Here is a 22,767-nt window from a genome sequence, read left to right as displayed (position 1 = left end):
CCTTTTGTTTTTTTTTTTTTTTTTTTAATATCCCTTTGCCTGAGTTTCTTTTGAAAGAGTCTACAAGTTTTCAAGTGCAACTTTCTTTGCTCAAGTGAAAGTGTTATGACAGAGATCAGGGAACAGACAGCAGAGAAAAAGAGCTGAAATACCCCATTTGTGAGAAACCACAGTGATCCCTTACCAAGTGCAGCTGTTGTGAAGCTGGCCTGCGGTCCAGGATGGCCTTCTCCACCTTCCCCTTGCCGACTTAGCTGAACACAGAACTGATACTCTGTTTTGGGTTCCAAATTGTCCAGTCTTTTAGTTGTGCCTTTTACTGACAATAAAAGTTAAAAGTAAGTAAAGCCATGGCCTGTGTTGAAATATGTTATGGAAGAAAATGTTTGGAAAATACAAGGTAGGATACACAGACTCCTTTTTTTGTTGTTGTTCTTGATTCAGTAAGATAAACTAATTAGAAGTACAATGTAACTGTTTTTAATTTGAGCTCTAACCCCATCCAAAGGTTGCTTCACCCGCCATTCTTTCAGGACAAAACAATACTGATTGCTTAGTCAATGTCCTTTCTGTATGCAGATTTTGGGTTATACTGATGTAGGGACAACTGTTTTTAAAGGTCCTGGAATGTTTCCTGTAGTATTTTAGGCTGTGCATAAAATTTGAAAGCATTGCTGGAGGAGGTCATCCAACTCATAAGCAGGTTTCATTTTGCCTATACCATTACTGATAAATATTTTGGTAAGTTATTAGTCTCTCTAGGGATACAATGAATACAATGCAAGATGGTAGATGCCCCAGCATGTCTCCATACTGCCCACTGCTTTTGAAAATCTTCCATTTACATGGATGTTTAAAACAGCTGGGCCCAATACTGAGTGCACTTAATCCTAAGGAAGGAGGGGAAAACCTTTTGTTCCTGAAATGAATATACACTTTCAACAACCATTAGTGTAACACATCCACATGAACATTATGTGTAGTGATAAACAGTCACACATCCAGTCACAAAATTTCTATGCATTGTAGAGTTTTTTGAGGCTAATCAAGAACAGAAACACATGAAGTTTCAGTTGGTAGGTGGAGTTTGTCTTTAAGGGAATTAAAGAATATCCTCTTACCTTCCACAGACATCCAGGACTGATAACGTTTTGCTGGCTTGTACAGAAGTTTTGTTGACACAACAGGTCCATCTCCATTGTGTAACTCAGCATTGATATCAATTATGAGAAAATTATGTCCTCTGTCTGTCAGCCTCGGAGCATACTGTGGCACAGGAGGAACTGAACAAGAATGCATGTATTAAACTAACCTTTTAGCTCCCTATATCAGTAAGACTCTCGTTATTCCTAGATCTGTAGGAAAATGAAAGATGCTCTTCAAAACTCACATAAAATAGATAGGGCTTTATGCACTAAAGCTGATAGTTAAGATATTTTAAAAAAACCTTGGGTGTTCTTCTAAATCTTGTCATCACACTAAGAATACTTTCAATATACATAATTAGTATGTTACTTATAATGGATTTCTGTTCATATTCTAACAGTAAATATTTATTCAGGCATTTTCCAGCAGTGCAGAGAAAGCTCAGACATGCTAAAGTATAAAGCTGTGCTTAAAATTAGAGAGACAAGGACACTTGAAGAAAGCTTTTACCTTTGACTGTAACCTGAAATGGTTTCTCTGCCATTCCTGCTACTGTCTGCACACTGCAAACCCAAGTTCCTGTATCACCAGGCAGGACTCGGTTAATTCTAAACATGGCTTCAGAACGATTACTGGTGGAAATTTCATCAGGCTGAAACGACAAAAAGATGTACAGGACCTGAAAAATTTGGGCATTTTGGAGTATTCCAATGATGCTTTGAGTTTAGTGATATCTATAAAAAGCATCTAAAATGGTCAACTTCATATTTTCATATGTGCCGAGAAGTTCATGGGGTACTCCAGAATACCAAAATTTCATATTATGCTTGAAAACCATAGTATACATTAACTACAGAGAAAGTCAATATAAATATTAGAAATAGCAGGAAGCAATTGATCAGGAGCCTACCCTCAGAACAGTTCCATCTTGCTTCAAGAGTTTGAATTCTTCAGATTTAGGAAGCGGCATCCCTGTTGCTATACAAAACGGTTTGAACTCGACGCCAGAATTGAGTTCCACAGGATCTAGTAAGTTCACTATCTGAGGCGAAAGATCTGCTGAACCTACAGAAGATATATAGTATAATGTCACCCTTCTAAAAGACATTTTAAAAGACAGGTTTAGGTGTGCAGGCAGTGTAGGTGTCTGGTTCTGCCTTCCCTCATGTGGGCATATGCAAGAATCACGCTTCTCAAAGACAATGTTTTTACATCGTTTTATATATAATGTGAGAAGGAACAAACCCTGTGTTCACTCGTCTTTCTTTTTATGATCCCTCTCCTCTCTTTGTTGTTCACATTTTAAGCACAAACAGTCTAGCCATAGCAAAATCATGCACATATTTTGTTCTGGGTGTACAGTACCTCCTTGCTCTCTATTTTGACTGTTTGTAAGACCAGACAGATTGTAACAGTATAATTTGGCTGGTTGGATCAGAGCCTTATTTCTCTATTTGGTTTTGTTCTTGAAAAGTTTCACAAATCAGCAGTGAATTTGTCACTTTATTTATCTAGCTAAAATAATAAATGCTGGGTGCATCTTATAGAATACCTTGTCTGAATCCAATGAGACAAGGTGTGTTCAGCTTTGTAAATTTAACTTTCTCCCAGAGAGACAGACAAGTTTTAAACTTTGGTGTTGTCTTAGTGTCTCAGTCATCACTTTCAGGTCATGAAGCTCATTGTATAGGCATGTATGCAGCCAACCAAGAGGTAGGTTATGATAAAATACAATTTTATACAAAAAGCTGGATGTGCAGCCTCTGTCAAGGATTAATGTTAAGATCAATCAAGTCCTATGGAGTAAAGCTTGAAAATCTAATGATGTCATCCTGATAAATGCAACAATAGGTCAGAGGCTTAAAAATACTGTATTACAATGAGGCTGTGCAGAAGTGTCTGTGCTCCTGGAAAGTAGTGGATGGAGCAAGAATACCAGCCTGGAATGGTAATGTTGTACCAGCATTAAGATCTGTTTTAGTTACACTGGGAACAACCATTTAATACCTTACTTTACCTTTTTTTTCACATTGTGGACCATGCCATCCGAAGGAGCAGATGCAGCCCTTAAATCTGTCGCATGTTCCTCGATTGTGGCAATTACATTTCAGTTTGCAATCCGACCCATAAAACCCAGGTTTGCATTCTACAAATACATATGTTGCAGTTAGTGCAAAAGTGCTAGAAAATGGAAAATGTCTTCCAGTGTTTTTCAGTCTCATTACAGAAAAAAACTTTAGGCATGACTGTAAAATATATCATCTATTACTCTTCTCTGTTGGTTCCCTTCTGTATTTCCTGTGTGCAGAACATTAAGGATCCTCCCATTCTTTTTTTTTTTTCACTATACCTTTATCACATTCCAGTCCCATCCATCCTGTGGCACAAGAACAACCATATGGATCTGGTAGACAGAACATAAAGTTTCTGCAGCCATAATTTTCTTTACAGGTCTCTTCACATGTTTTGCCAAAAGTGTTGGCTCCGCAAGCTGTTGAAGGGAGAGAAGGAAATAATAACTCAATGGCATTGTCCATGAAAGAGCTAGTGCTTCTTATGATACTGCACTAGACAAGAGAAAACATGAATTCAAATTAAAAATAGCACTTTGATCATTCAGATATATTAACAACCACAGCAACTTAAGCAACAGGTGTTCTAATAGTCGAGTACAGGCAGCAGAAACAATTTTCTCACTGTGAGGATCTGTCAGCCAAGTACCCTTGTTTTAGATCTATGGGGACATAGATTCAGCAATAAAGTGTGTTTATGAGTCTCTCTAATGTAAAATGAACAAGCAGTGCCATGAAACACAAATCTTAGTGGTGAATGCACACAAAACTGCTGATGTCAAGGTTTTGCTTTGATGATAAGAGCAGCACTATGCTGGAGTGCTTTGGTGCCAACTATTCCAACAGCTTAGCTCTAGTATTTTCAGCACTGCAATTCAGTCAAATAAAAGCATACATATTTAGCAATGAACCCAAGTGATGCTTGGAGAAGTCAAAACACTGTGATGCCAACTCTAACTTTTCCAGAATCCAAACTACTTGCCACACACAGATTTGCACAAAAATATATACACTGTTGATGTCCCTACAGAGACAAAGGACCCTGTGAGCACATTAGCAGCTTCTTCGGAAGCAGCCAAGGAATCTCTAGCATATTTCCTAGTGCCCATGTATCCTTAAGGTGTCCTCTACCAATATGCATTTAAGTTAGCAGCACTGAGCACATGCATTTCAAGGGAGTCATAGCACAGCCCAGATTGGAAGTGACCTCCAAAGATCATCTGGTCCAGCCTTTTGTGAGAAAAGGATCCTAGGAGATATTAGGTAGCATACTGTCCAAGTGCATATTGATCAAGAAGTGTTGGAAACATTCATCATCCCTAGCAAAATAGTCTCTACTAGGTGAAGAGAGAAAGAGAGAAATTAAATCACAGCTGCAAGAACAACCAGAACAGAATTCAGGATTCATCTCACCCAACTCTGTCCTATCTCTAGCACCAGCTGTAAATGCTGCAGCTTTCAAGAATAAAACCAGGTACTCCATATGATGCTTCCCTCAATAATATGCCAATTTCTTTTACTGAGATCAAATTAATAAGCAATCCCTGAAAATATTATCAACTTACCTTTCTCACATGTTTTTCCCATAAAACCTGGAGGACAGATGCATTCCCCAGTATCTTCATGACAAATGCCATTGTTTGTGCAGGAAGGGCAGTGGAAGCTACAGGAAGGGCCCCATTTCTCAGCTTCACATCCTTTTATGGAAAAATATAATGACATATTCGTTGTCTTGTTATTCAGTAACCCTTCAAATTGTAATATTCTTTTCAGAGCAAACAGTAAAATACATAAAAGTGCAAGCTATATGGAACCCTACATGCCAGCCAACTGGACCATTGTTGTTAGTAAGGTAGCAGTAGCTTCAAAATCCAAATTTGGGGCATTACATTTATTTATTCACAACTCCTGGAACTATTGTGTGGATATTAATGAATAAATGTGTATTACCATCACAAATATTTTCTATGCAATGTAAGATATTTAAACAGCTATCTATTTTTTCACATCAAATTTATATTTCTGTCCAAGTTAACAGAATATAATTTTCTTTATATCTGATGGACACAGCAGCTGAGTAGCAAAGTATGTAAAATGTTTGTTGGAAAATATCCCAACTCATTCTTTCATCCAGTAGGAAGTGAACCTTAAGAGCTATTTAAAACTAAGGTAGGTTGTTAAGTTATAATAATGTATACTAAAGATGATGAACCCTAGGATAAGTGAGGTATGGATATAACCCACCATGGAGAACATGGAGACTCAGTGAAGAATTACCTCTTTTATTAATTTGTAGTGTTTGAAAAGCTGAGATGCTGAAAAAAGAGCTAACTGTCCTGGCAGTAGCTAAGATGAGCTCAACTTAAATCTGATGGGGTGTGTGTTTTTTCTCTCAGCTGTTGGCATTAATATCAGCTTGTACCAAAGGCCCTTGGTACGAAACTTTCTTCTGACATAATCTGATAACAGCAAATGTCAAGAAATATTTTGGTCCTTATTTGGGCAATATGAATGAAACAAAGTGAAACAATATGTTTCATTTCAGATTAATTTTGACTATTAATCATCACCACATATTAATAGAACTTACGTCTTACAATAAGCCTCGTGTAAGCAGAAGTAAAAAGGTTTCCTCCTATATATCTGGCAGAGTAAACCCCTGCATCTTGTGGTTGAACTTGAGGATAGGAGACTTCCAGCTCTCCCGGCACTTCATGCCTGGGCACAGAGTGGATGAAGGAGCCTGAGGAAGGAGCGCACAGATACCACAGACAGATGTCATTCACCCTCTAAATAAATACATAAGCTTACATTGGTAACCGAAGGACAGTCGGGGGAAGCAGCAGAATCTTTTTTAAAATTCATTATGAATTTTCTGACAACTCTAGCTACACTGGTTTTCCTAATTGGAGAAGTGCAAGTAAAAAGGAAGAGACATCTTGACAGGATTTAGTAGATAAACAGGACAAACAACTTCACACTTGGCTTTGAGCTTAGTGGTTAAGAGTGTTCATTTTGTTTCTTGGTCTTTTCTGAAATAAGGGATAACAATCCACACGGATTCTAGGGTGGCTGGAATTGAAGAGCAAATGCCAACCAGGTCTAATTCAGTCTGACTAGCACAAAGATTTACTTGGGAGACAAAAGCAGGAAGAACTCAGCATGTTTTTATATTTTCCTCCCAGATTTAACACATTTCTGTTTCTTCCAGGTTTTTTCACCAAAGACCATTTTTATTTTATTCTAACACACCCTTTATTTAAATTAAAGCCATTCCCCATTGTCACTGTCAAAAGTCCCTCTCTAGGTTTCCTTCAGCTCCCAATAGCACTGAAAGGCTACTGTAGAGGTCTCCCTCTGGACTTGTCCTGGCTGCAAATCCCAGCTTGCTCATATTAACAACCCAGTCTGATCTTAACAACCCAGATAGTCTGATCCTGTTCAGATTCACAAGCTCAAATGGCTGAATGACCATTACCAATGGTACTGTCATGAATCAAATTGTCCTCATCTTCTACATTCCCTTACAGTCACACTGAAAATGCAACAACTTTTTTATCTTTTTTTCCTTTTTTTACTTTTCTTAAATTATTTAGAAGGTAAACAGCATCAGGCAGGACCTCTGCTGTCTGTGACTATACACACTGTCAGTTTGACTGTTGTCAAATTTCAGGCAGCCTAGAAACATAAAACTTTGCTGAGGATCATAACCAAAGCAGCTGAAAGGCTGTAGGTCACTTTAGTCCATGACAGTCCATTCTCCATGAAAACAGGGCTAAATCAAAAGAACAAATAATTAAAGGAATTTATTTGAAACTGTGGGGCATTTTCTAGTGTCTTTTGAGTTAAAAGCTGCATAACAAACTTGACAACAAAGCATTAAGAAAGGCTTATGCTTACAGTCTGCTAAGCAAGGCTCGATTCTTATGACTTGTTTTCCAAGGTGTTATGCCAATGTCTTAAAGCAACCCTGTTTAGCAGAACCATTTCTTTATCTAGACAGCCATTGTGAGATTCTGTAAGGGGGGTGAAGTACTTGAAACAACTGAAGTGAAAGACTGCAACAGCTAAATATAATAGAAACCTTTTCTCTTCTTTTCCAGCTTCTGTATCAGGACTTCTCAGAAATGCTGTTTCAACATCAACCTCAGCTGAAAAACTTGACCTACTGTCTGGAGGCATTCTGAGATTTTTTGCTGAATTTCCAGATGGAATCGCAGCTAAATGAATACCATGATGTTTGCAGTCCTGCTCCAATATCTCATCTGGTTCTTTTCTGAGAAACTGGTGACAGGAGATCACAAAATTTTCCTAGGGACCCTGTAATGACAAGTGATGGCAAACTTGTCTGCTGTGCCCTGACACAGTTGAGTCTCTGAAGTTCAAAGAAACAGGTATTTGTGAAAGTCTACTTTACCTATTGCCTCTTTAAAAGACACCTTTTATCTATTTAACTCTTCCAGCCTGTTGAAATGCTCCAGGTAATCAGTAACTGGGGTTGAGGCTGACTCACTACATGAGTTCTTTGGCAGTGTGTTGTCCCGTCCTTACCTCATCCTGCTCTATTTACTCCCTGTTTCCTCATGGCTCACTGTAAGCTAGACTGGCAAAGATGGAGCAGAACATTACATGTGCTTTCCACAATCATAATTTGTTGTGGTTTAACAATTTGATTATGAAGGCACTATGAGTTATAGTGACCTCTATTTTTGTATTTTTCTACAGAAGGTAGAGCACAACCTGCAGAAATTTCTGAGCATCAAGCAGGAGCAACACACAGCTGAAGAGAGATTACCTGTGGTTTAGGTGCCATGCTAGATAGAAGAGTTGGTGTTACAAAATTACAAAATTTACAACCAGACTAACTCTTGTAGTTAAATGAAACAAGGACTAGATTTTGTTTACAATTTTTTCTTTCTAATAGCAGAGTACTGGTGATTAATTTCTTAGCTTGAAGGGCATCATAGAAGGTAAATGGCCTCAAAAAACCTTCTGAAGAACTCAAAGTATCACTTGAAGAACTGTAGAAATGCAACGAAAGATTCTGTAACTGGGCTTTCACAGTGGCCCAGAAAGAAAAACAAACAACCTAAAAACAACTAGGCAAATATATGAAGGGATGTAGAAGGAAATAAAAAATTAAAACAAAAAACAAAGCAGAGATATAAAGAGAGGATCGGGCATTTTGGTGGAAGAGAAAAAGACAAAACATATTGGATCAGATCAACATATTGGATATGGAAATTCACCCCTTTAGGAGACATTAAATGTATGAGGAATGATGCCTGCTGCATCTGCACAGCATGGGAATCAGCAGCCATAACTTTCAAAGGCTTATTTGGCCCTCAACTAAAACAATTACAGCAGAAAGAGAAAAGACGAGATTCCATACCATTCTTGTAGATCACTGCATCTTCCTCTTTTGATGCCATTCTGATGAAGGAGATGTTCACATGCTCTCCCTTATTTGCTGTAACAGTTAATGCCACTGGGTGGAATGAAGCTGAAAACAGAAGTATGTGATAAATAGCAGTTACTGTCTCTATTTGGTTTCTAGCCTGATAGCTGAGAATGGTTTGCAGCATGAGCCTCACTCAGATTTTGACACCTCAATTTCTCTAGAGCATAAAGTGATTCTTTACCATCAGCAGCCTCAATCTATGCTTTGGCAAAGACAGAGGGCTTGCCTGTACCCCGAAACAACAGACTGCCCCTAGAACCTGAGGCATGAAAAAAAATAACTGGCTTCTGGCAAACTGGAAACAGTTTCTAACTAGGAAATCCAACTGGCTGTAAAACACTTTCCAAAGTTTCTTCATCTCTTAAGACATTTTTTAAGCAGACTGGGAAAAGTACTGGAAATTGTATTGTAGGGAACAAGCTGTCACTGGCAAATAAATACCTAAGGTGATTTAAGTTCTCTTCTACTTAAGCTTTATAATGCAGAACTGTGAGATAGTTCAGGAGACCACAGTCATGCAGGGCTGCGAGAAGGTGAGGTAGATGTAGTAGGTCTGTGTTCGTGTTAGTTCACCAAATCCTGGAAATACAGAGCATGTTGGATTGCACTAAAAACCAAAGGAAAAAAAATCATATTCACAGGCTGTGGGACTTTTACCAAAATACCAAAATGACGGCTTAATGAAAATAAAAATTCTATGTGAGCGACTGGTGTAGTTTAGCCAGTTTTCCAGCAGGGAAATTGAAATTCATTTTCCTGCTTAAACAGAAAGGAACTTTTCTACATTTGTTTGTAGATCTTGATTTAAACAAAAAGAAAGCAGTAGATAAAATTATTTTCCCAACATTTCTGTTTATTTCTTATCAGTACATGAGAAGATAACTGGAGAAGGGACAGAAAAGACTCAAGAAATAATAGCTCTTTCTTGAAATGGCAGTTTTAATGAAACTAGTGAAATGATAATTTTAATTACCACATTACATTGAAACAAGTTAGAAGTTAAGGATGCTTCCTTTCATTTACTTGGAAAATCCAAAGGAAAAGTTATGAAGTGTTTTGAGGACAAATTCAGGTTTTCAGGCCATTTTTAGCTCTGATGCTTTATGCCATACTGTCATTTATATCCTCCTCTAGAATTAGCCAAATTGACTTCTTAACTATCAAGCTCCTTACCTGACAGAGAATTTGATACCTCTGTACTCTCCCTTTTAGAGCACTCAGGGGAATGATGTATTGATTTAAACCAATCCCTTTGCTTTTTCTAAATTTGGAATTTTTTAGTCTTATGGGTTCCTCCTATGCAAGTTCCTCCATGTAACTCCATCTCTCTTTGTTTATCCTTCTGCTGCCACCTGCCTCCCCAGCCAGCTGAGTGCGACTATTCTGACATAAGACCCACCTGAGTTTCAGCTGAAAGGAATCCTTGAATACCCATTCATGCTCCTAGACAGCTCTGCATTTTCAGAGGTTCCATTTCACAGCAAATATTTTCACAGCAAATATTTATTTCACAGCAAATATTTTTTTAAGGAGCATATAAGGAACAGTTAATATAAACTGTTAGACAACTTATTAATAAAAAAATTGTCCTTTATCGAGAATCATGCCTCCTTTCTTGGTTTGTTTTTACAAAACTGTCAATAAAATATACTTTGGTTCATACCAACAGTTGGAGAAAAAGAATTTGGAGCTTGTAGCTGGCTAAAATTTGGTGGGAAAGAAATACACAGAGATAGGATCAGAAAGCAGAGAAAAAATTATAAAGTAACTTTCTGCCATATTTTATATGTAACAGAGCTGTAAAAATAGAGCAGACAGATTCTATATCAAAGTTTGTATGAGGCAGATACTGACAGTACCTCCACAACATTATTTTTCAAAATCTGAGGGAGTAAAAAGGATGATATTCTTGCAATAAAAGAAAGAACACTTTGATATTTACATTACAAAATAGAATTTTAAGTTAAAATAAAAATGTTTGTATCACATGATGTAAAATTAAAGAAAGAAAATCTGAGCAAGAATGAAGACATTTTTATCGATCCAAGTTAACGTCTCTCCTAGGATATTAATTCCTTGACAATTTTGACATTTTAATGTTTTATTTATCATTGGAAACAAGACAACTATTGAAAATACACAATTCTTTGCAGAATGGAGTTTCCATCCCCTGCACAGTTCTAGTGGTTTTGTTCTGAGACTTTGCCACACATTTCCATTCCTTTGTAAGCTATATACAATTGATTTCAGCAGGAGTCTTCCTGCTTCACATTAAGTACATGCTTTTGTCATTTTACCTAAACATTGGTATCTACATTTACATCTTAGAGAAACAGAAAATTCTAATATAGAATAATGAACTAAGTTTTCATTAGAAACAGGCAACAAAAACTAAAAGCAATTCCAACTTACTGTCAGCTCCCCAGTTAGAAGTTATTTATTAGTAACAAATGCATAGTGTAAAATCATTATCTATTTAAGAAAAAAAAAATTCTACAGCTTTTGCAAAAAATACATTATTAACTACAAATGATCCTAAGGGATTTAGTTGCAGTCCTTTCTGGACCAAATTTAGTGAGACAATGCTAATTGTCTTAACAAGATATTGAACTTTTTTGTTCCATCTAATTTTCTTTGCATGTTAGGCTAAACCACAAGACTTTTCTACAGGGTATTGTTGCAATGGAAAGGAATGCACACTCCCTGTTGGGCTCAGCTCCAACGTATTTTTAGATTGTGGCTTGTATTACATAATTTCACATCTCAAGTGTGCCAATTCCTTATAGAGACATAACGAACTGAGCTGCAGGACAAATGCCATAATACTCTACTACTAGCATTTCCATTATTGTCCCTTTGACAGCTCTGTGGTCGAGTTTCTGTGGGGAAAACTCAATCAGATATATTAAAATAAATATTTATTGTGTAGAGAAATTTAATAAATTGTATTTGACTAGAAGGAGAATACTCTGTGCTGTTTTATTCTAGAGATGTGTACTTATACAGAATAAGGATCACTCTCCATAAGAAGATAAAGTATAAAGTGTTCCCTCTCATCGCATGTATGAATATTACATTTGCAACTATACTGTTTCAGTATAAAAAATCCAGGAGAATGGACTTGTTACTTTCAGAATAGCAGATGGTAAAACAAATCAAGAAAATGGACCTGTTTCCATATTACACAGCAAAATTCTTCACTATATGTTCATATTTGATAATAGGTATACAATCAGGGAGATGGCAGTTCCCACTGAGTCAGTAGGGCTACCAAAATGATTAATGCTTAGTAAGTGTTTCACCACCTTCTTGCCAGAAGGATGCAAAACAGTGGCTGGGTTTCCAGAAGTGCTGCTTCTTCCTTTGACTTTGGTGTCTCCAATGGGAAACTGCACATTTTGAACTCAGTTTTTGCTGTTGAAAAACATATTCTGCCTTTAAAAATTATGAAGTTAACAACAGTTAAGTGGAAAAAGGTCTGTTTTCCAGACACATATGTTTTGCCAAACCCCACAATCTTTCCTCAACCTCTTACTCCACTTTCTGTGCACTTTAATAGCTATGAGAATTTCTGATGTACCTCTCTCTCACCCATCTAATCTGATTAAATTATATACTTTCACTGAAGATTTGCTAGTTTGAAATTAGTTAGCGAAACTTTTGCAGAGAAAATCTGAGAAAGGTACTCAGACTTAGAAATTAACCCAAGAAACCTACCAACTACTTGTGTGAATGCTACTTCTGTTTAGAGCAACATCTGTCACATAAGAAGACTTCATAATTTGATCACTTTAAAGTTCTCTGCTCCTAGGCCCAGAGATGCCAAATGGAAAGAGCTGATCGATTCAGAAGACATTCTTCCTCCCATGCACGTTGCTCTACAACAGCTAGAAATATGCTCAGCTTGCTGGCAGACTGCCACAGGCAGGGTCACAGTGACATTCCATGGACTATTATCTTATCTGCTCCTCACTGCACCCTCCTTTGAAACAATGGAGTTGTCAGTCTGCATCTGCAGATCTTTCTTGGTCACCAATCCAGCCCTTCAAAGACCACATTTGGTCAGAGAAAACATAAACCAAAGGAAAATGTATATATCCTACTTAGCTTGCTTCCAATCTACCTGTGTTCAAAGAAATAATAATGGGCACTAGCTGCAGCTCTTACAAATGAAAAAAATCTCCTTTTATAAATTTGTTATGTAATTTCAGGAGATTCCCACAACAAAAATTGCTCTTACTAAAATCTTATGAATAAAGATCAAAATTGTCAAACATCCTTACAGACCAGTTGCCAAGGCACAAAACATTACAGTACATTAAAATCTATTTAAATTATCTTAAGTTTTGAAAATGTGATTTGCTGCAGAAAATTACTCAAAATTTGTTGTGCCTTTCTGTAGTTGATGGTGACCTCTGCTTTGGAAATTGTCCCAGAAGTCTAATGATGTCCAGAAACAAGAGAAATTTTGAACATATGTAAATACAATGTAATGGACCTTAGAAATCTCACCTTCTTGTCCCACCATATCCCTGCACATTTGCTTTTACTATTGTGCATAGCCTAAAACCAAAATCAAATGAACAGTGAAATCTGTACTGGATTTTTGTGAATAACCTTCTCAGACTGTGGAAAACTTCTCTGGGCTTCCTTTCCAGTGCTGAGAGGGATGCCTCTTTTTTTTTCCCCCACACGGACACAGACAATGAAGATCCAGTGTTGCTGATCTGTAGTTTTACTAAACCTTAGGGAAGGCAATTACTTTCTGGGGTCAGGTTGCCCATTTACTTAAAACAGATAGAAAAGTGATGCTTAGCTATCTACATCTCAGACCTGTCAAACTTTAAAAATAGAAGCCTGTTTGAAATCAAGCGTCTGGCACGCAAGAAACCCAGTGGAGGAGTTGCCACATATGGGGTTCTATGGGGTCAGTGAGGCCACTTTAACTGCTGACTTCATGCTCCTGGCAGTAGCCAGATGCAGGCAGAACACTTAGAGATGTCTGACTAGCTTCCACAAGGAAATGACTAGCACCTAGTACCAACCAGTTTCTCTGCACTGCAGAAAAAAAAAAAAAGGCCCTGAACCAAGTCCATTTTTATTGACTCAGGTCTGGGACCCTGTTTGTGCCCACTTGCGTCAGCCAGGGGTAGCAGCCAGTCTGCAAGCAGTGCCACGGCAAGTTCAGATCTGACCACTATACTGTACCTCGCAGTGGCATCTTCATGGTATGTATCCTTGTCACCTCATCCTTGAGTTTCCCTTCACAGTAATATGCTCCAATAGTTTCCCTGGCCTGTTCCCTCTTCCACACCACTGTTTTGGCTGCTGCTCTCTTGGAATCTTCATTAACTTCCAGTGGCACCCGGTGCTGGTTTGCTACATCCTCCTGGTCCCGGCCTATCGTGATAGACTCACGGGAACGCCATTTCGAAGTGACACATGTAAGTGATGTCTCAGTGTTGCCCACCAGAGGGAAGGAATTGATCAGTATGAGGTCCAGTGCCGCTCCTACTTTGCCTAAAAAAAACCAAAACACATCAAATGGAAAAAAATTTTACTGCAGAATTTGATGTGGCCAATCAAATCACCAGGTAAGCTGTGTCACCCAGTGCTCAGGGTTTCTCTGGATGTTGCTGTGCACAACATTCGTGCAAAATTGGATGAACACAGATTAAGTATTCTGTTACAATGACTTGAGGATTAATTTTTTATGACACAAACAGATGGAATTTGCTCTTCTTAGAAAAGGCAGTGTGTCTTGCAAATACGTTGAATTTCTTTCAAGAGGTGTTGTAGAAGCCCAAGGAAAACCATAGATTGCCAAAGCAGATTGATCCGTGTATAGTTAGACATGCACATAAATGCCTCAAGTATGGTGCTTTTCTGGCAACAGAATTGGTGGATGATAAGATTGTCAGTTTAATAGTGTTTCCTCAATCTCCCTTACATGGATTTAGTGCACATGAACTGATGTAAAGCAGGTATGATGTCAGTTATAGGAGATGGTAGTACTTTGAACACTTGCAGTATTTTTTTGCAGCTGTTTTATGAATTTGGACTAATGATTTCACAGTCAATCACATTAAATATTTGAAGCCCTAACAGACACTGACAAGGCCCATGGCACAAAGCAACTTATGCAAAAACAAAGAGAAAGTTGGCACTGCTAGTTAAATGAGGTCAGGTTTAAATCACTCAAAATTGCTTCTTTTGACCAATAGGACTGCCAGAAATACACAGAGGTGAAAGTTTCTTTGAAAATGAGAGATGCAAGCCTAATTAAAATATCTTCTAGCAGAGTGTCACAGTTTTAGCTGTTCAAATGTGCATAGTGGGAGGGAAATTCAGCTCTCCTATAATGAACAATTGGCAAATAACAGGCGTTTCCCTTTATTTTTTAAGTTCAGGGTAAGGAGAAGGGAAACACTAACATTTTTTCCAGCTGAAACAGGAAGAATAATTGATTTCTTTTATTCATCACATCTATTTTCCTGATTTTGATACAAGTATATTTTGTATTTACATAGAGAGACCTAATATTTAGTGCCGGTCAGCTTGCAAATGTTCTCTGATGGGAAGGAAGGGCTATAGTCTTAGATAAGGAAGGTCAAAAGGTCGCAGTGCTGACTGCAGTCTTTGCATGTGTCTGTGCAGTGCTCTGGGCCAAGGGAGGAGGTCCTCCTCTGCTTTCAATGCAAGCAACCACTCTGGGGACTGAAGTATCTTGACAGCCCATTGACGCTCACCACACCCAACCAGTCTTCCACAGCCTCCACCCTTTCATGTGCCAGCCCAGATAATTTGCAGTTACATAATGGAGAAATGAAACCTTCTGGAAACGTTGCCACGAACATTAAAGCAAATATTGCATAAACGTGCAGGTCAGTAAAGTCAGTTCATCCTGCTGCACATTGCCAACGTGAATCCTTTGAACAATGTTAAATAGGTATGTGATAGAAATGAGGCCAATTCACACATTCATTTTATGGGACATTTGTCTCAAGGCCCTTAGTTTTGTATGAGAAACATTTCTGTGTTTGAGAAACACAGTGTGCTTTTACTGTGGATCTGATGCATCAGCCAAAGGCCAATACAGCTCAACAATCACCAGCACTGAAAGAAGCTTCAGTTTAGATCAAGCAAAGCTCACATGCCAGGTAGAGATATTCTTAAAATCACAAACTGCAAGATCGTGGTTTCTGCAAACTTTTGTGAAACTCAGAATCAAATCTGGATTCAAATTCTGTGACTTGACATGACTTTCTGCACTGAGGTCAGGCCCAGTGTTAGAAAGCAGAAGTGAAATATTTTTCTGCCTGGTGTCCACAGGGCACAGAGCTACAGCTGCCTTTCCAATACAAATGTGTGAGCCCAAGGGCTGGTGTCCTGCAGAGGACAGCTGGTCATACAGGGCTCCAGTTCCATTTTCCCTAGTATTTCTGCATTCCTCTGACTTCCACCAAAGATTGAAAGGTGAAAATAACACCTCTTTCCTCCCCTGAATCTCAGCCTTTTGATACTCTGAGAAAAAACAGTAGGAGAAGCCTGAATTTTGAGGACCAGCTTTCATGCTGCCTTTGATCCATATGTGAAGCAACATTCTACCAAAACTGGGGTATTTGCTGCATAGTATTTTCCTTGTAGTAAATTCATGCAATAAAGGTGTAGAACAAGTACACATATTGTTTTTTTAAACTTGAGAATATTCTAGGTGAATCAAAATCTATCCAGTGAATGGATAGTGTTCTGATTCACTGTTTAAAGATAGGTGGCTGTTTGTCATATTAAACACTGCAGGGTAGCCTATACACCTCAATGAGGCAGATGTAACACAGATGGAGTTTCTTCCCAGATAAACATAAGAATTTTTTGCCTCTAAAAGGATTTTATATCTATGTGTAAGTATAGAATTATATGTCAAACATGACTTTGAAGCTAAGGTTTCATAGCTGGAATATATTGCAAGCAGAAATATAAATAGTGAAAGTTTTGCACTAAGAAAAACTGTGGTTGAGATATAATTTGAAAAAGAAAAAAAAAAGGCATTTTAGCAATATAAGGCCTTGGAGGTGATAGCAATGTTTTCTTTGACTCCACTGGGTGAGGATTCATGCAGCATCTCTTTATGATAATGCAATTTCAAATAAAAAAACTCCTCTTGCTAGAAAGGAACTTTTCTAGTCTGGCAAAATTTAGGTCAGTCATGTCCTAGATGCTAATGAAGGTTTTGAGTATGTAAGAACCAAATAAGGCAACAGAATTTAGCTTTGAGAAAAGCATAAAAAATAGAGAGAGGAAGCAGCCTATCTTAGCAGCAGGGACAATCCTTGTGCTGCCTTGAAAAAGTCCTTTCACTCCTGCCTTGGTTCTTGAAGAGCAGACCTTATCAGGAAGGCAATTTGCTGTGTGGGCAAATGGATTTTGAGAAGAGAAAGAGCTTGCAGAAGGCCAATGCTGTAAATGGGAAACACCATGCAAAGAAGACCCATTGCCAAGTATTTATGACACATCACTCACTGTGCTGCAGTGCTTTGAGTCTTTCCAGCACAGTGAAAATGGCATCCTCTATAGAAGTTTAAATAACAGCTCACTGACTGTAGCCCAGACAGCAAAATAAACGGAGGGAAACCCTTACAGTTCCTCTTGGCCCACTCCAAATTACAGGATTGTCCTCTCTCTTGCTGGGTGATAGCTGTGTCTTTGACAGCTTTTCTAGTACAGATTTCTGCTGCCCAGAGAGCCAATTGTATCCTGTGCTGCATCCAAAGCAGCGCAGCCAGCAGGGCAAGGGAGGGGATTCTGCCCCTCTGGTCTGGTGAGAGGGGAACCCTCCATCCAGCTCTGGGGTCCTGACACAGGAAGGACATCGACCTCTAGAAACAGGTCCATGAGAGGCTACCTAGATAATTGGACAGATGCTGGAGCACCTCTCCAATGAGGAAAGACTGTGAGAGTTGGGATTGTTCAGCATGGGGAAGAGATGACTCCAGGGAGACCTTATAGCACCTTCCAGTTCCTACAGGGGCTACAAGAAAGTTGGAGAGGGACTTTTGTCAAGGGCATGTAGTGACAGAATAAGGGGTAATGGCTTGAAACAACAGGAGGGTCAATTTAGATTAGATATAAGGAAGGGATTTTTCACAATGAGGGAGGTCAACCTCTAGAACAGGTTACCCAGAGAAACTGTTGATGCCTCATCCCTGGAAGTGTACAAAGCCAGGCTGGATGGAGCAGCCTGGTCTAAATGAAGGTGTCCCTGTCCATAGGGGTGAGATTGGAACTAGATGACCCTAAAAAGGTCCCTTCAGCTCAAATTATTTTTTGATTCGATGATGTTGATCTGGGGAAATTGTGCTAAACAGAGAATAAATTTGTCATGCTGTGTCTGTAGGCCCTGTGTGTTCTTATTCCCTACCAAAATGCCATTCATACAGGCACAGTCATCATATTTTCTGTGCTGCATTGCACCAGCAAAACTCAGCTAGGATCAGCTGAAAAAAATAGTTCTCAGAAATTCCCTAGAACACATCCCAGACATAGTTCTACTCAAAGAGCAAGCAAGTCCCTGATAAAGATTAAAATATCACTGCTCTAGATGGTTATTGGTGCCAAATACTAGGGTTCATGGATAAATGTGGCAATCTTGAGCTGAGATAGTTTGATGCCATGGATGAGTACGTACAGCAACTCTTAGTTCAACAAAGTCAACAAACCAACAAAAGTCTTGATTTGTCCTTTTCTCTGACAGTCCCTGCCCATATACTTCCACTGTTAACCCTTGTCTTGTCTCCAGGAAAACATGGGAAAATTCTAGGCCCCTCCTATTTAGTGTGAGGCCTTTGAAAAGTTGTCTGTTATTTGGAAAAAATGTTCAACACAGTGGCTTATGCTCCTCTTCCACAGCAAGCAGCCAGAGTTGTGAGCTCCATCACAGGGTAACCACACCTCACTGTCCTTCAAAGTTCATATAACATGGATAGAAGTTGTATTTGCAAAGGGTATTGAGAATTCAAAGATCTGAGGAAGGCTTTAGTTTTTAATAATGATTGGTAACAGAAGCAAAGAAATTGTTTAGACATTACACACCTAAAGATATATTTATTTCCTTATATTTGTAGAACTTTACAACTTTATAACTTTATAACTGATTGCTTGAAATTACTATAAGGAGGAAGTCTTCCTCCTGGTATTTGGAGTGTAACAGATCGAGGTGAAGATCTGCTGTAGATGTAAGCAGAAAGATTAATACTTTTAAAATACTAGTTATTTAAGAGAAGATGAAAGGGCAGAAAATTCCAATTCCAGTAAATTCTACTCCATTTTTCACCAGGTGAAGCAGAGAATAGATGTAATATGGAATGCTTATGTAGTTTTTTGTTGCTTTTTTTTTTTTTTTTTCACTGTTATTACTTGGAACACTAATGATTCCTGCTATTAGGCATCTGGGAACAGGAATATAAAACATATAGCTACTATATTGGCAGGGAAAAAGTAGAATCTGAGCTTAGTTTTGGTGTTATGCTGAAAGTGAAACAGTCAGTTGCATATGACACTCACTGCAGGATTTAAAAATAATTTAGAGACTGGTGAAAACTTTTAAGTCATCAATCCTTCTTCCTGAAAGTTTCTTAAAATATAACAATGAACACTCCGTCTGCTTGAAATAATAAGGTTTTTATTTAGAACAAACCCAACTTGCTAAATAGCCTAAACCTCAGTATTTCTTGTTGTGTCCTGCTTTGTAGTTATAACTTCAGCTGTACCCTCTCCAGTCTTATTTTTTTGGTATAAAACAATGTATCAGATTAAAAGAATTAAATTAATCTATTTAGAAATATGAATGGCGACCATACAAGCAATTTTCCTGAGGAAGTATAGCATTTGATTAATTCTTGGGGAAGTACTGAATAAACAATGATTTTTTAAAAATCAATTAGCTAGACAATGTAGAAGACAATCAGGCTGGAAATAATGAAAATTAAATATGAAGAAATAAATAAAATAGAGACTATCAACATGTCTCCTCCTCCAAAAGGAAAAAAATAAGTACTCCTTACTTAATTTTAAAGCTGATCAGAAACTAACCCAAAACATTAACTGTTTGGGCATATTTTTCATAGGAAGAGTAGAACATACACCAAACCAGAATCTGGCAATTTTGGATGTTTTTTCCTGGGCTCTCAACAGTTATAATATTTTTAGTTCGTTCTCAAAAAAGAAAATAATCTGATGGGCTTTGAAGCCATGTATTCATTTTATGGGCTCAGTGATCTTTAAGCATCCTGCTATCTGGAATGCAAAGATAGCAGTGGCTCAGGTAATTTCTCCCAGTGAGTCAGATTCTCTTCTGACAGCTCATTCCTCCACAGGAAAACAAAGTTGAAGGTATTATTGTCCAAAGAGAGTAAGATTCTCTACCATAGAACTGGAACAATAGGGGTGAAAAAATGACAGAAATGCTCCTGGAAAACATCTGATAAATGAGCTAAAACCAGGTGTCCCAATAAAACCTTTTTTGTTGTTTATGTAAAGAATCTTCTTGTTGTATTTTACATTATGCTACTGTACAGCTGTGGGATGCTTCGCCATTTCAATACCAAGACCACTTGCCCTTAGAAATAGGGCACTATTTTTGGGGGGAAGGTATTGTGAAACTAACAAGAGAGGGGAAATTACTGACAGGCTGTCACTATGTTGTAGTAGGAAGACCAGAGCACATGTGTGAAAAACAAAATAGTTTCAAAGCTATGAGGGCTGCCTATCTCGGTATCTGCTCATCTGCCTTTGGGTACCTCTGGTGCAGCTTAAGGAAATACCACTGCCCTCTTGTTTTCTCTGCATGTCTGCTGTTTCACAACCTGTCAAAACAATATTTTAAGACGAAAAAGCCGGAAGAGAAACAGTGCTGCAGCTTTGTTGAGGTTTCCAGGGGAGAAGCTGTGCCGAAATATGTGTGTGTGTGTGTGTGTGTAACCAAAACACAAGAAAGAAACCAAAACATGGTTTGTCATGATTTTTGCTGAATTTTCATTTGAGGGAAAACTGAAGCTGTAATATTTTGCACATTGACCACAAGTGAGTAAAATGGGAAACAGCATAGCGGCACCAATGGTTGTTTGAATAACTAGCTGACAGTATGCCAGGTAATGCTGAAAATGTTGAAAGAGGCTGAAGAATGTGGGAAAGCTCCAGTAGGACAGGCTTGTAGCTCAGGTGTGTATGGTTGGATTTGCAGCTAGCAAAACATGGGTATCATATCATCAAGAGTGCATGTGCACATCAAAATAAATACGTCCCTAACAAGGCTGGCCCTTGTCAGTTGCATTATGAAGCTCATATTGTACTGCAAATGTGCCAAGACAAAGCAGGTAAAGTAACACAGGTAAACAATTAACCAGTGCATACAATAAGCATAAGCTTGGCTGACTGTGAGCACTGACTGCTGTGAGAACACATTCTAATGCGCTCTTGCCTGTACAGAAGGGCACCCTCGCTTTGCCGCTTACTGATGTTTCAGACTGAAGTAGCTGGGAGGTGTTTCTGGTGCTAAGCACATTTTGTGACTAAGGAGGCCAAGGCCCCTGAGCAGTGGCTTGTCTGCGATGAACAGCCAGGAAATAACACAAGGGAAAATCATCAGCACAATCAGAAGTGCAGTTGGAATTACATTGTCAAGGAAGGCTTGTTATACTCCAAAGGAGAAATTAACTAAACCACTTCATTAGTCATGCTGACAGCACAAAAAAATACATAGCAGGCAAGAAAAAAATACCAGCCTTGAAGTAAAAAGTTTGCATTTCTGAAAAGAGAAATGTCATTTGTTAATGTATCTTTCAAAAATCCTTTCAGAACATAGCAAATGCCTTATATCCTTACATTGTAAAGGGGTTAAGGTTCCAAGTGATGAATTACAAAATGGATTTTTATAGCTTTTTAACTTCTTTAAGATATGACCCTTGTTTAACAGTTGGAGAACAGTTATCAAATCTGTAATATAAACATTCAACATTTTAAACTCTTTATAGGAAATTCTCTATTTTAGATATGGGTTATTCTTTTCTATGTGACTCCACTGAAACTACAGTGGAACAGCACCCTAAATATAACCTACCCAGTGCAGGATAGAGACTGTCTTTGAAGGGCAGTTCTTTACTGTAGATTCTCTAAGATTTTTGTCCCTCCACTCCCAGATAGATCTTACAGGGGGACCTGGTCATGAAACTAAATCAGTTTCACACAAGTGTAGGTGCATCCAGTTTTGGTTCATTGCTGCTGTGCCTAAGCAACACACCCTCCATACCTCTATGACTTCTTGGTCTTCCAAGAGAGCTGAACAGAGATTTTTGTTTGTTTAAGAGATGGATCTAGGTCAAGCATGCTTGTGTATGTGACTGATACAGAGTCACTTTCCAGCCCAGGTAATTCTCACTGAGCACATGAAGGACCAACTGCATCTCCCTGCCCTAGAGACAGCTGTTCAGTGACAGTCAGTATCTATGACTTCTGTTCTCCCTCTTGAACAGTAAAACCTTCCAGATAAAAATCTTGTGGGTATCAGACAATGGGTGCAAAAACATTACAGCTTCAGTTTTCCCTTAAATGAAAATTCAGCAAAAAAGTAATCGACCCATCTTAATTATGACTAAATATAAAAACCGTACAGTAGATGTGTGTTCATGTATCTATAGATGAATATTGTATCTAAAACAATAGCATATGGTAACATCTACAAATGTATTGTGGCTTCATTTCACCCTTTCAGTGCTGATTCCTTTGGTCATGATGCAATGCCTTTTCACTCCTGACCACTCCCAGCTGTTGAAATGACTTTTGGGAACACAAGCTTCCTGAGAGCTACTCTGCATCTCTGTAGGTGCGAACCAGGCACAGTATGGCAGGCAGATGCAATTTCTGTGTCTCACAATCAAACACACTTCAGGAACAAAAGATAAATTTGTTTAAAATTCCTCCAATTCACATTACTGGTTGGATAATTTAGGTGTCAGAAAGGTTGTGCATCAGTGTAATGTCTGGTCATGTGACAAATACCTGATATTAAAACCTCACAGTTACAGTTATGAAATA

The 22,767-nt window shown here is 38.3% G+C and overlaps 1 protein-coding gene across 2 annotated transcripts in view; it reads right to left on the bottom strand.

Moving 5' to 3' along the window:
* TEK (TEK receptor tyrosine kinase) overlaps positions 1-22,767 on the bottom strand; it is a 38,194-nt gene that overhangs the window by 12,021 nt on the left and 3,406 nt on the right. For both annotated transcript variants that reach the window (XM_058823227.1, XM_058823228.1), the window contains exons 2-11: positions 13,888-14,199; positions 8,611-8,721; positions 5,809-5,961; positions 4,784-4,915; positions 3,497-3,637; positions 3,164-3,292; positions 2,057-2,211; positions 1,657-1,798; positions 1,122-1,283; positions 185-319 (exon numbers count right to left, since the gene is read on the bottom strand). In XM_058823227.1, coding sequence (XP_058679210.1) covers positions 185-319; positions 1,122-1,283; positions 1,657-1,798; positions 2,057-2,211; positions 3,164-3,292; positions 3,497-3,637; positions 4,784-4,915; positions 5,809-5,961; positions 8,611-8,721; positions 13,888-14,199 — 1,572 coding nt within the window. The remainder of the gene's footprint in view (positions 1-184; positions 320-1,121; positions 1,284-1,656; positions 1,799-2,056; positions 2,212-3,163; positions 3,293-3,496; positions 3,638-4,783; positions 4,916-5,808; positions 5,962-8,610; positions 8,722-13,887; positions 14,200-22,767) is intronic.

The sequence above is a fragment of the Ammospiza caudacuta genome, chromosome Z (assembly GCF_027887145.1).
Source record: "Ammospiza caudacuta isolate bAmmCau1 chromosome Z, bAmmCau1.pri, whole genome shotgun sequence".
NCBI classification, from domain to species: Eukaryota; Metazoa; Chordata; class Aves; order Passeriformes; family Passerellidae; genus Ammospiza; species Ammospiza caudacuta.
The sequence above is the reverse complement of the archived record's forward strand: the minus strand, read 5'-3'. Positions and strand labels throughout refer to the sequence as shown.